We start from the raw sequence: 12,817 nt of genomic DNA, 5'->3' as shown, positions 1-12,817 counted from the left end.
AATTAACACAGATTTAGCATTTAAAGGACATGCTGAACCGCCTAAGTGCAATTGCTATTGCCTAAGTCCAAGAGTGTTGATTAATTGGCGCCTTCTGTGGAAACGGTCTCTTCTTACCAATGAACATGGAATTTAGCACGAATGTTATCTTTGTCAAATCCTGGGAAGGGTTCGTGCTTAATACCAATGAAAGTAGTGGTTTTGTCAGAGCTGAGAAAACTTGTTTGGGCAGCGTGGAAGGGCTTGGTTGTTATTTCTTGTGCTGTTTCTGTCTAGTGGACATCGCCCTTTTGTGTTCTTACTGTGAAATCTTTCAACAGTGCAGCTTTCTACCGCTAAATCTTGGGAGCATAAGCTCATAATTGCCTCATGTCACGTTAGAATGAAGAAGTTCTCTGTTCACAGATCTGGAGTACATTGCTTAGGCTATATTCCACTATTAAGATAGTTATTTGGCAAGATTTTCTACTTCAAGCTGAGATCACACTGCAGTGATTCATAAAAAAATGTTGGAGAAGTGAGTGTGGGAACAAGCACCTTGGGATGCCTTAGCACCTACTTGTGGAAGCATATATCTTAAAGTACCAAACTGTTAACAAAAAGGGCTTCATTCATAGCTGCCCATGTAGCCAATACCCACCAGAGCATCCAGCTGAGCAGAAGTGCATGGAGTACTAAAATGGCAGATGATTAAAGCTGAACTAGAGTTCCAGAAGAAAAGGCATAGTTTATCTGCTTACACAGAGCTTTTATGTCTCCATAGTTCTGACTGCAGTCTTCTTATTTTTCTTTTCCCTTAGGGTGCATGAAGTTCTCTACAATGGTCTTTATAGAGAAAAAAATAATTGTGGAATGAACTTCAAATGATTTTGTTCGTGGCCGTAACAGGGGGAACTTCATGAGAGTGGTTTCCTGCTATCCAAGTTCTTTCTGCAGTGTTGCCTTTTGGTTAAAATTGTTATACTACTAGTCCTCAAAGGGTACACTGATAATGTGAGTTTTCAAATGTGAACAAATGGGCAATGGAGGAGTCATGTTTTCTTGATTCTGTAGTCAGAGAGACTGAAACATTATCTGCGAGCAGCATAACTTCCTCTTATCTCAGAGGCAGCCTAGAGTTCACTGTCATCACTTAATTCATTATAAAGGCATTACATGCTATTAGACAGGGGCTGAATAATAGCTAAAATACATAGAAACCTCCAGACCTTGTAAAGACGCCAAAAACCAAGTAGTTTGCACTTAAGAAAGCAAAAGAAATGTACAAAAAATACAGAAAGAAATCTGACTACATACTACATAAATCTGTCTGCCTCAGTTCCTAATGAAGTTTTGAGCATTTGAGTTCAGATCAGGTTTATGGGAGAACCTCAGGATCCCAGCCTCTGCACTTGTTGTCTCCTCTGAACTGCAGTAAATTTTTCTTTCCCGCACTCTGCTTCTTTCTCTTTTACTCAACCCTGCACTTAACTTTTGGCTAAACTTTATGTTCTCTGTGAGCCTCTCCCCAGCTTCCAAAACCACTGGGTCCTTTTCAGGATTATCACCTCTTCAAGTCTGATGACTGCAAAACTAGGAACTTGGTGTAAATCCTTTAGGGTTTGTATGTAAGAAAATTCCACTTCTCAGTCTCTCTGCTTTCAAGTAAACTATGCTGAATTGCATTCTATAGGGTTTATTTTTTCTAGTATGTTCAGGTACTCTGCTTAAGCAAGGTTTAATGGATTTTTATGCCTTAAATACAGATGACTCCACATATGCAGAAGCATTCCATAATCCACAGAGTTTGTAAATTGCATATTGTCAAATTTTCTGAGTTGTTGGACCTACCATGATAATAAGTCATTGACTTCTGTCAACCACGGAAAAATTATTCAGGTTTGTGTTGTTTTGTGGGCAGTGTGAATTTTGTAAGTAATTTTCACAGTATCACAGCATAACTTAGGTTGGAAAGGACCTCGAGGATCATCGAGTCCAACCTATCAACACAGACCCCATGACTATTTCTTTACTACAGTTGCGTTAGCACAGAAAGTCTGAGGTAAAAGTCTTGGCATAGATGGGGGGAGGGGGGGAAGTTAAATCTGAGACTGAAAAGCCTCCCAAATAGACCAATGACCCCAAATGAAGAATTAAAAAAAAAAGCTTTATTATTATTTACTTCACCATTTAAAAGTGTCCTACTTGCTTCAGAGCACAGCAATGTTCTTTACAGTGTTGCCTGGGAGATCTTTTGTCATGTTACACAGACCTTGTTATGTAAAGTAGCCCTGAGGAGAGAGACTTGGGGGTGCTGGTGGACAAAAAGCTCAACATGAGCTCTCAATGTGCACTTGCAAAGCCAATCAGATCCTGGGCTGCATCAGGAGAAGTGTGGCTAGCAGGTCAAGGGAGGTGATCCTCCCCCTCTACTCAGCCCTGGTGAGACCCCACCTGGAGTACTGTGTCCAGTTCTGGAGCCCCTATTACAAGAGGGATGTGGAGGTGCTGGAGCGTGTCCAGAGAAGGGCCACAAGGATGATCAGAGGGTTGGAGCACCTCTCCTATGAGGACAGACTGAAGGAGTTGGGGCTGTTCAGTCTGCAGAAGAGAAGGCTCCGAGGTGACCTCATTGTGGCCTTCCAGTATCTGAAGGGGGCCTACAGGAAGGCTGGGGAAGGACTTCTCAGGATCTCAGGTAGTGATAGGACTAGGGGGAATGGAATGAAGCTGGAGGTGGGGAGATTCAGGCTGGATGTGAGGAGGAGGTTCTTCCCCATGAGAGTGGTGAAAGCCTGGAATGTGTTGTCCAGGGAGGTGGTCGAGGCCCCGTCCCTGGGGGTGTTTAAGAGCAGGTTGGATGAGTCTTTGGCCAGCCTGATCTAGTGTGGGGTGTCCCTGCCCATGGCAGGGGGGTTGGAACTAGATGATCCTTGTGGTCCCTTCCAACCCTGAATGAAACTATGAAACTATGAAACTATGTGTTTTATGTTGATTTAGATCAGGTAAAAAATGCCTAGACAGTTCAGAGCTCTCTGCTAGTTACTTAACACTATAAAACTGTAGTGCAATCAGTTTAACTCTTCTACCAAGGAGCACACACAGTCAATCAAATATTAGTGCTCCTTTATATTAAGTCATTTGCTCCTTCCTCAAAGGCAGGTGAAACACACGGTCTATGCATTGCCTTGAAAGTTGATCTAAGGGAAGGAGATCAGGGTAGCATGTGTTGGTGTTCACCTACTAGACAATAGCTCCCAGGAGGCATTTTGCCATGTTCACTGAAATAAAAATATCTTCATGTGTCCAGTCTGGTAAGAGGATTAAATCAAATAGTACCTTACCACCAACCTTGCCCGCTGAAGATGTGCAAAAATGTTGAAGTAGACCATCTCTACATCTATGACAAGAGTTATTTGATTTCTCAATCTGAAGGTTAAACTCAGTTCATTTTTTATTATATACTTTATTTCAAGTGATTCTTGGAATTGTCACATTAACATTAGCAGCAGGGAGCTGGATTGTAACAAATATAGCAGATACATCAAGATACACCTGAGAATAATCAGCAGTGTTAGTAACAAAACAGTTAACTGGTCCGGCTGTACAAACCCTGAGAAAATCATGCCAGAAAATGCCTTGGATTTAGCACTTTGTACAACATAGGGATGATTTTTATGGTGAATCAATATATTTCAACTAGTTGCATATTTCAGATCATGAATCTAACTGGTTGTATAACTCCTGTCATAATTTCCTTATTGCCTTTTACAGCAGAAATGTTTACTACTGAGAAGGCAGTAGTGGAGTTTACTAGCATTTAGAGCTAAGGCAGCATAAACACTAAGCTGATCGCATTAGTCAGTGCACCTTCTAGTCTGAGGCAGTGAGATGCTAATTTCTTTCACATTTCCCAATAGAATCATAGAATCAATAAGGTTGGAAAAGACCTCAAAGATCATCAAGTCCAACTTGTCACCCAACACCTCATGACTACTAAACCATGGCACCAAGTGCCACGTCCAATCCCCTCATGAGCCCCTGCAGGGATGGTGACGCCACCACCTTCCTGGGCAGCACATTCCAACGGCTAACAACTCGGTGAAGAGCTTTCTCCTCACCTTGAGCCTAAACTTCCCCAGACGCAGCTTGAAACTGTGTCTTCTTGTTCTAGTGCTGATTGCCTGGGGGAAGAGACCAACCCACTCCTGGCTACAACCTCCCTTCAGGTAGTTGTAGACAACAATAAGATCTCCCTTGAGCCCCCTCTTCTCTAGGCTAAACAATCCCAGCTCCCTCAGCCTCTCCTTGTAGGGCTTGTGCTTGAGGCCTCTCCCCAGCCTTGTTGCCCTTCTCTGGACACATTTGAGTGTCTCAATGTCCTTCTTAAATTGAGAGACACAGTACTCAAGGTGTGGCCTAAGCAGTGCTGAGTACAGGGGCACAATGACTTCCCTGCTCCTGCTGGCCACACTATTCTTGATGTAGCATTGGCCTTCTTGGCTATGCTGTTTCTTCTAAATATTGTGTAGACACAGTTCAACTGTTCTCATGAATATAGCTACCATTTTTTCACATGGGCAAAGTGGTATTTGTTGTTGTTTTTTAATTTTGACATAGCAAAATTTATGAGCCATTGATCTCCTCAGCATAGCTAAAGAGATGTCTAAATTTGTTCCATATTTTGAAATGTTGATGAGTGTTTTTCTAAGATTTACTTCTATGTTTTGATACCTTTTCTAGTAATTGTCTGAGAAGGTAGCAGAATCCATTGACAAGAATAGGAAGAGATGAGTAACATCTGTGTCATACTGGATATTCACCAAGTAGGGAGTTGTGATTGCCAGGGAAGTCTTTGGCTAGATTTCCATTGCATTGTGTGTCTGATGATCACAGAGGTTGCTTGTTGTGAGGATGAGTAGAGGTGCTGGTTTTCTTTTTATCAGAGAGTATCTCTACAATACACTCCTGCAGTCCTGTAGTAGAATGCAATATAGTCACATCCAAATGAATTTAGGTCTTCCTAGCTTGGGCATCATCAACAGAGAAATAACACAGTTTCAGTTCTGTTCCTTCCAAGCTGGATGGAGAAAGATAATTCAGTATTTTATTGCACTTCTAATTGTAGCATGGCTCTATCCTTAATGTTGTCCTCTTCAAATCTGTCATTTAATTTTTAACAACTATTTGCCTGAGCATTCAAGTTCCAAAATATCAGTGGGTAAACTTGAAAAACGTGTTGAGACATTTTTCGAGCTCAGATTTATCTCTAAACTTTGCTATGGTAACAATAAGAAATTAGAACATTTTTGCAGAATAAAGTTGCAAACAAATGCAAGATATTCAGTCCAAGATATTCTATCCAAGTGGTGTCTTAAAACTACAATCCATACTTATATAGCTAACAGGAAACATGTACCTCTATGGCTCAACAATGGAAACTGGAATTGAGGCTTTGATTTCTATAGCTATTTTTTCATCATCTCAATTTAGAAGACTGCTCACCATGTAAATATGAAACAATGGAATAAAGCAAATAATGGGCAGGCCTTTGTAGCAAGGAGATAATTTTGAATCAGAAGGTGAGAAATGTACTTGTTAAAAACAGCTGCACGAGAACTGAATGATCTCCATTTTCGAAGCCACTCAGGCTGGTGTGTGTTTGATGGAGACAAAGGTACTGTCTACATTGGGAAAAATATTAAATAGCAATCATTTATTTTTAATACATGCAAGTCAAAAGTTCCTTCAGAGAAATTTTGTGTTGTAAAATACTCTTGTATCTTCACTGTAAAGGAAATCTTGCTGATTATGACACTAGATAGCTTTTCAAGCCTTATGCTTTGATTCCGTTTGATTTTAATTGAAGATTTTTGAACAGTGGTTGAATTTGACTGGTTTTTGCCACCTTTCAAGCATTTGTGTGTACACTCTGTGTGCAGCTTTAATAAGATTGTGTAGAAGTATGTCTCTCAAAGCACATCAGCTGCGCTCCTGTTTGGTAGCAATAATGTACCGGGAGGTGATAACACATGTTGCTGTTCTTCTCTTTGGTTGTGGTCCTTGTTTTCATGTTAATGTATCTTTTTAAGTGCTGTTTGGAAGAAGTTAGCTTTTGAAAATGTGGAAAAATTGAAGTGTTTCATATTTCTGGTATATATATTTTCAGATAAAGGTTTGGATTTGAACCATTTTGCTTTTCTCAAAATTCCCTTTTTGTCCTTTTCAGACACAATACAGAATTTGGCCCATGTGTGTTGAATGTTTCTGTTATTCTGAGCCTCTTCCTTCTCAGCAAGCACATTATATACTGTGTTGGTGAATAAAACCCATCCACTCCTCACATGTGAATCAGCTGGGGCTACTGTTTGGCACAAATTGGTAACCAAAATGCTGTAGCTCTGCTGTGGAGGAAATGGGAGAATTTTTTTGTCTTGTATCCATTTCTAAAATATATTTAGCTATATATGAATTGCCTTTGAATGAAATTCTTCTGTTCTTAACCATCTTCCCAGACTAGAGACTGGTAGGCAGCCTTTCTTAGAACAAAGGAAACATGTGCATATATTTTAGTGTGGCTTTAAAATTAGTAAGACCTGTAGCTCACGGAACTTCAGCATTTGTCCAAGTTTTCCATACACTTAAGCATTGCCATAAGTGCCAAGTCTGCACAAAACCTGCCTGTATTTGAAATGCATCCCTGCCTCGCCATGCTGACATTAAAGGAAAAACACAACTTCAAGTATATTCTGACAGAAGTGTTTTGTTTCCTTCTCTTGCAGATGGGAAGCCAGTGTCGCTGTCTCCACTTGAATCCCAGCCCCACAGTCCTCGGTACACGGCGTCGAGCCAGCGGGAGCGTGAGAGCTTGGAAGTCCGCATGCGAGAGGTGGAGGAGGAGAACCGTGTGCTTCGCAAGCAGCTCAGCCTGGCACAGAGTCGCAGCCCCTCGCACCACCACGGCAATCACTCCAAAACCTACTCCATGGAAGAAGGAACAGGCGACAGCGAGAGCCTGCGGGCTGGCATTGTGGCAGGGAACAGCTCCGAGTGTGGGCAGCAACCAGCAGTGGAAAAATGTGAGGTAAATAAACAAATGGAACTTGCCAGAAGCAAGCCTTGATAGATTTGGTCCTTTAAGGACATTGTGTTCTTCCCCTTGAAAGTTTCTGCCCACTAGCCAGCCTCTTTAAGGACTACTGGGAGCCACTTTTCTGATAGGTTTTATTTTCTTTTCACACTTTAAAATATTTAATCATCTGAATATCTTTTGTGTTATTATTTGATCTGAGTTTTTTGCCATTTCCATTTGTGTGTCCCCAAACCTGGTGTAAGAATCAAAGCTTTGTTCCAAGCTGATTTCAATGCAGCTGTACTGATAAGACCTATGGCAAACTGCCCCCATGTGTTTCTAAATTAAATGGAAGCACCACGGTGCTTCGAAAAGCCTTGCTCCTTTGTATGTGCATCTGTACTAGAACAGGGTTTACTGTTAATTAAATTGTGACTTATGGAGTCAGCCTGTGCTTTTGAGTCGAATTCTGGATTCTGCCTGGGTGCTACTATGGAACCACCTGCTTTGCCTGAGCTGTGTGGAAGTTAGGTTAGCTGCAGGGAACAGAACATCTTTCCAAGGAGGTTTTAGGGGGTTATTTTCATTGAGTCTTCTCCATTTTATGCTAGTAGTTTTGTGGATGTCATCCAGCTATTTAGTTGTCAGATAGCTGAATGATGACAGCTCTGAATACTGATAGATCCAAACCAGAAGGGCTTGCTTAAAGGCTGTGGGGCAATTTCATCTGGTGAAGCTATAAAAAATAACTTCCTCCATTTAGTTCTACAAGAGGGTAATACCATATGACCTTTGTCTTGCTTTCTGCCACTGGGAAGACAAAAGGTGAAAGAACATAAGTGGGGGAGAAAAAAAAACAAGTCCTAATTATCTCTTCAGAGAAAGTCTATTTAATGGGAAAAGATCAAATATAGTTTAAAAATGAATTATTGCTTTCCAGTTAGACATCATTATGTGTCAGTGTGAAAAACAAAGGAACCAATATTATTTTATGGAGAGGGAAAAGGAGGGGTCTGTTTTTCATTTTCCTTTCTCCTCATAATGAGGGCCTGATTTTCCTCCCTTTGTGCATGTTGGCATTTCTTTTAATAAGGGAAGGCTCAGGCCATCAATAAACAAACCTCACTTCTACCTTATTATCATGCCAAGGAGTGATGAGCTGAGTCTCAGTTCGTCGTTGTTCAATGTACCAACCAATTTGTGACACAAAAATAGCAGCTTAAAGGAGGAATAGTTTAAGTGCCCTTTCAGCATATAATGTGTTTTGCCAATGAATTTACTTGCTCAGTGGGGTTTAGCATTGTGCTAGAGGCAATAGTTATATAAAGTAAGAAACCTCACTTCATTTGCCGTCCCCCTATCTCACCGCACGCTATTTTGATAACGAAATAGCTTTTCTGTCTTTTTCTTAAGGAATTCATTCAGTAATTCAGTAACAGCTATGGAAGCTAAAATTGAACTATCGTATTATCAGATTTGCCAGGGGTCTCATTATTTATCCTATTACTGTAGATTCTGGTTCTGTGTTTACATGAGTGGTATCCTGACTTCATACACACTCTGTTTTCAGCGTGTTGGAGGTGTAAACCAAATCAGTTTTAACCTCTAAGCCTGGAATATATCAAAGCAAGAGTCAACATCTTGGGTAGAAAAAGATCAAGGTCCTGAGAAGAAGTCTGGGGCTCTGGGGAGAAAAAGAGAGCTAGGAAGAGGTTGTTTATTTCATTGAGTCAGTTCTTTGAGATTTATTGAAGGTAACATTTCAGAATCTAAATTGAGATAGTCTTTGGTGGGGATTAAAACATTTTAAAATGCAGTTACAATAAATGAACATCAAATCTCTGATAAAGCATTATCTGGGTGATAATAATTGTGATCTCTATCAAGCATTAGTGGGTTTACTGCATTCCAGCCACTGCTTTATGCTCTGCTGTATCACAGAAGAACTCTTCTGATATAAGAAAACAGATCAGCATTGTATTGCAAGGAGAAATCGGAGTCCTGACCTAGGGCTTTCTCCCTGGAGAGAGCAGATGCCAGTCGTGCCTTCCCATTAGGAGATAACTTTAGCACCTTGGAAATATAAGTAATACTAGTCCTTACACAGGTGTGAGCACAAATAACAGACTTCAGAAGGAGACCATAATGCTGATGGAGGCCAACAGAATGATAGATGATAGTAATATATATATATATGTATATGATCTTATGCCAGTGTCTTCCCAGCCTGTGCCTCCATTAACTGGGCATTCAGTTTGAATTAAGTATGCATTTATATATATTGGATAATGGTTAGTTAGCAGTGTAGCATCTAGTAAGCTAGCAGAATGCTTCACATTTGAAGCATTTTTACAGGCACATTTCTGTTGTTACTATTGGCGCTGTTCTCAGTGGCGTTGCTCAATAGCCTGTCATGCTCCACAGTCACAAAACTCAGGCCCTCACCAACTTAAACACTGTGACACAGGAGAAGCAGATGTTACCTGCCTTTGGCAAACATTTGCAGCATATTTATGTTTTTGTAACATGTTTTTAATAACTCTTAACCGCACTCAACAATCACTTATGAGGGATTACATAACTGCAATTTAAGGCCTGCCTAGTACTATGGGAAAATTATTGAAGTATGAAATGCTTCACCAAAGATTATTTTTAGCTAGGAGAACTAATTAGTTTGTTAAGCTTATTATTTCACCATTCCAAAAAGTAGCCTGAGGAGGAAAAAAATTAACATCTGTTTATCTAGGCACCTTATATTCCTCATCAGCATGGGATCTAAGGCCCAGTTCTTCATGTAGTTGGGCACTTTTTCATCCCATTCATTTTCCTCCAGAATGGACTTACACATAGTATGTCTTTCAGAAACTTTTTTTCCCTGTTCTGTACTGGCTAAATTAATGGTTTCTAAACTATTTTAGCTTGCACCTTGGTATTATTTAGACTCCCTTTCCTAAAGAAGCTCAGCTTCCTTTAAATGCCCTGAAGCACCTGGCCCTCAGTGCTCTGTACAATATATTTTTTTTAAAAGTTCTCCATGTCCCTGATCCCCAACCTGTGGGAAGAGCAGTGTGATTAACCTTCACAGTGTTTTGATTACCTATTCATGTCTGTGTGTACAAACAGAGGAAGAATTCACTGACTCTGGAAATCAAGATGTATCACCATTTAATCTGTTGTTTCAACGAGTTCCATTGTCTAAAAATATCTCCAGTGAGTGGCATGTGTCCAGAGTTCTTGCAGCACACTTGATGGTCTTTGTGCTCTTTTCCAGCCTTATTGATTCTGTGATTCTATGATCTGCTAGTGATGAGCATCACATTTAAGACCAGGCTAGACGAGGCTCTGGCCAGCCTGATCTAGTGTGGGATGTCTCTGCCCATGGCAGAGGGGTTGGAACTAGATGATCCTTGTGGTCCCTTCCAACCCTGACTGATACAAAGATACTATGAACGTGTCTGTCACAGGTTTTAAGAAGAGTATTGTAGGAGGCCAGATGTTTTCAATCACAGAATCATAGAACAATTTTGTTTGGAAAAGACCTCTGAGATCATCAAGTCCAGCCATCAGCCTAACACCACCATGGCCATTAAACCATGCCCTAAAGTGCTATGTTTACACATTTTTGAACAGCTGCAGGGATGGTGACTCCACCTTCCTGGGCAGACTGTTCCGATGCCTGACCATGCTTTCAGTAAATACATTCTTCCTAACCCAATCTAGACCTGCCCCAGCTCAATTTGAGACCATTTTCTCCAGTTCTGTCACTTGATACTAGCAAGAAGAGACCAAGCCCCACCTTAGCACAACCTCCTTTCAGGTAGTTGCAGAGAGAGTTCAGTTTAATTCTGCTGTGATTTCTGGATAGCCAAGTTAGAGCTTGACAATTAGAATTACCATGGTAATTACTGTTTGCAGCAGAGAAGTTGATGCATGTCATAGAAGCTGGGGCATTTCTTGCTTATGTGGCCTTACTCCTAGGTGTTAGATGGCAGTCATGGAGTTTGGACATTGTGTACCACAGGGGTCAGTCCTGGTGGGATGGGGATAAAATCTTCTAGCCTTGCTCTGGTGAAAAATGAGAAGTTTGAGGGAGCTGTGATGCTGCTGACCACTTTCATAATCTGGCATCTGATGATCACAGGAGAGTACTAAGGAGAGTGCAAGTTCTTTGAAATGCTTCCTCCTTCCAGCCCCTATTGCCTTGTCTTGCCAGGATTTGGCTACAGGCAGCTGCACTCTATCCAGACGTATTTGGAACAATCATGGACAAAACTGGAAGAATAACTTTTTTTGTGTGCTAGGATGCAAATATCTGCAGACAATTCAGGTTGATGTCCTTATCTTGACTTACCTAATTTCCTCCTTACTTTGTTCAACAGTTAAGCAATGAGAGGAAGATTAATCAAGAAAAGGAGAAGTGCAGACTGAGTCTTGCAGCATGCTATGGACAAAAACTGTGGCAAAAAGAAAAAAGACTAGGTTCCTGTTCTCTTTGAGGATTATTGCTCTTTCCTATAGCTGATCTCAGGCAAGAATAGAAATGATGCATAGTGTCAAACACTGCAGAGGAGCCGAACAGAAGGTAAATGGATGCCTACATCTGAACTGGATAAGGATGTTCAGAAGAGCAGCAGGTGCTGTGTTCTCACTGCACCCTGACTGAAATGGCATGCGAAACAGCAGCACTTGCTAGAAGACGATTAGGAAAGCATGCTTTTAATTTTGAAGCAAATTGATTCAGGAAAAGGAGAACAGATATGGGCCAGTCCTTGATAGAGTAAGCACTGATTTTGAGAGGAGTTTTAAGTTAGAGAGAGTGGCTGTGAGGAGAGCTTTTCTGGCAAGTAGCAGTAGTATAAAAATATGTTGACAGTGATATCACGGTACCATTCTGGCAAAACCCATAAAATGTTTGTACCTGGTCCAGTGTCTTCAGGTGAAGTGTTTAGAGCAGTCATAAAACTATACTCAGTTCATTTGATTTTAACTGGCATTGAAGGGAAGGATTTAAGTCTTCCAAAAACCTGAGAGAGACCAGGTGGTGACCAGAAATGAGGCAGTGCATAGAGCGTCAGGAATCTATGCACCCACAGGAACTTATGCCGTCACGTATGGTACAAACCACTGGTGCAATGAAAGTCGTTAATAAGCAGCTTCTGTTTCCCCCTATTGTTATCACAAGACAGAAACAATCAATTTCTGCAGAGTGCTGAGCATGTTCAACTCCCATTGACTATAACATAAATTTGAAGTGTTGATTACCTCACAGTGCTGTTGCCAAAATGCGTTGCAATATCTCTTCTTTCTTACAACTCTCTGGATAGGCAGTGCCTCGTGTAATTCAAGTTCCTCTTAAAACCTCAGATCTTCAGTGTGCCTCAGATTATGAGGCACACTAGGGCTGGAGTCAGCTGTGATGTTCATATAGGGGTTGCACTATGGCACAGACTCTTGGCAATTACAGGGATCAAACTGTGTCTCGTACCAGGTGACGTTAATGGATGGGGCTATGGACTCTTTAGATCTGCCCAACAGATGTGACCTCTTGTGTAAATCTGCTTCTGTTACAGGCCAGACTGGGAAACTATGACTATGTGAAGAGGCAGAATTCTTTATTTGTGCTCAGTGTAGTGGGCTTTCTGTGGAAAATGAGAGCTGTATGTGTGAGAAACCAGCTAACCAAGCTTCAAATGGAAGCCAAATGAGGCTTCCCTGCAGTTTCACAGCTGCGTCCCCAGTCGCAGCTTTGCGCTGCCAACGTGGAGA

General features: G+C 41.1%; 1 protein-coding gene across 2 annotated transcripts in view; it reads left to right on the top strand.

Moving 5' to 3' along the window:
- Positions 1–12,817, top strand: part of LARGE1 (LARGE xylosyl- and glucuronyltransferase 1) — a 296,670-nt gene that overhangs the window by 133,823 nt on the left and 150,030 nt on the right. For both annotated transcript variants that reach the window (XM_068142337.1, XM_068142338.1), the window contains one exon: positions 6,762–7,063. In XM_068142337.1, the coding sequence (XP_067998438.1) occupies positions 6,762–7,063 (302 nt within the window). The remainder of the gene's footprint in view (positions 1–6,761; positions 7,064–12,817) is intronic.

Source organism: Melanerpes formicivorus, unplaced genomic scaffold, assembly GCF_026170545.1.
Source record: "Melanerpes formicivorus ecotype bairdi unplaced genomic scaffold, bMelFor1.0.p_v2 SCAF_8, whole genome shotgun sequence".
NCBI classification, from domain to species: domain Eukaryota; kingdom Metazoa; phylum Chordata; class Aves; order Piciformes; family Picidae; genus Melanerpes; species Melanerpes formicivorus.
This window is presented reverse-complemented; position numbering and strand designations above follow the sequence as displayed.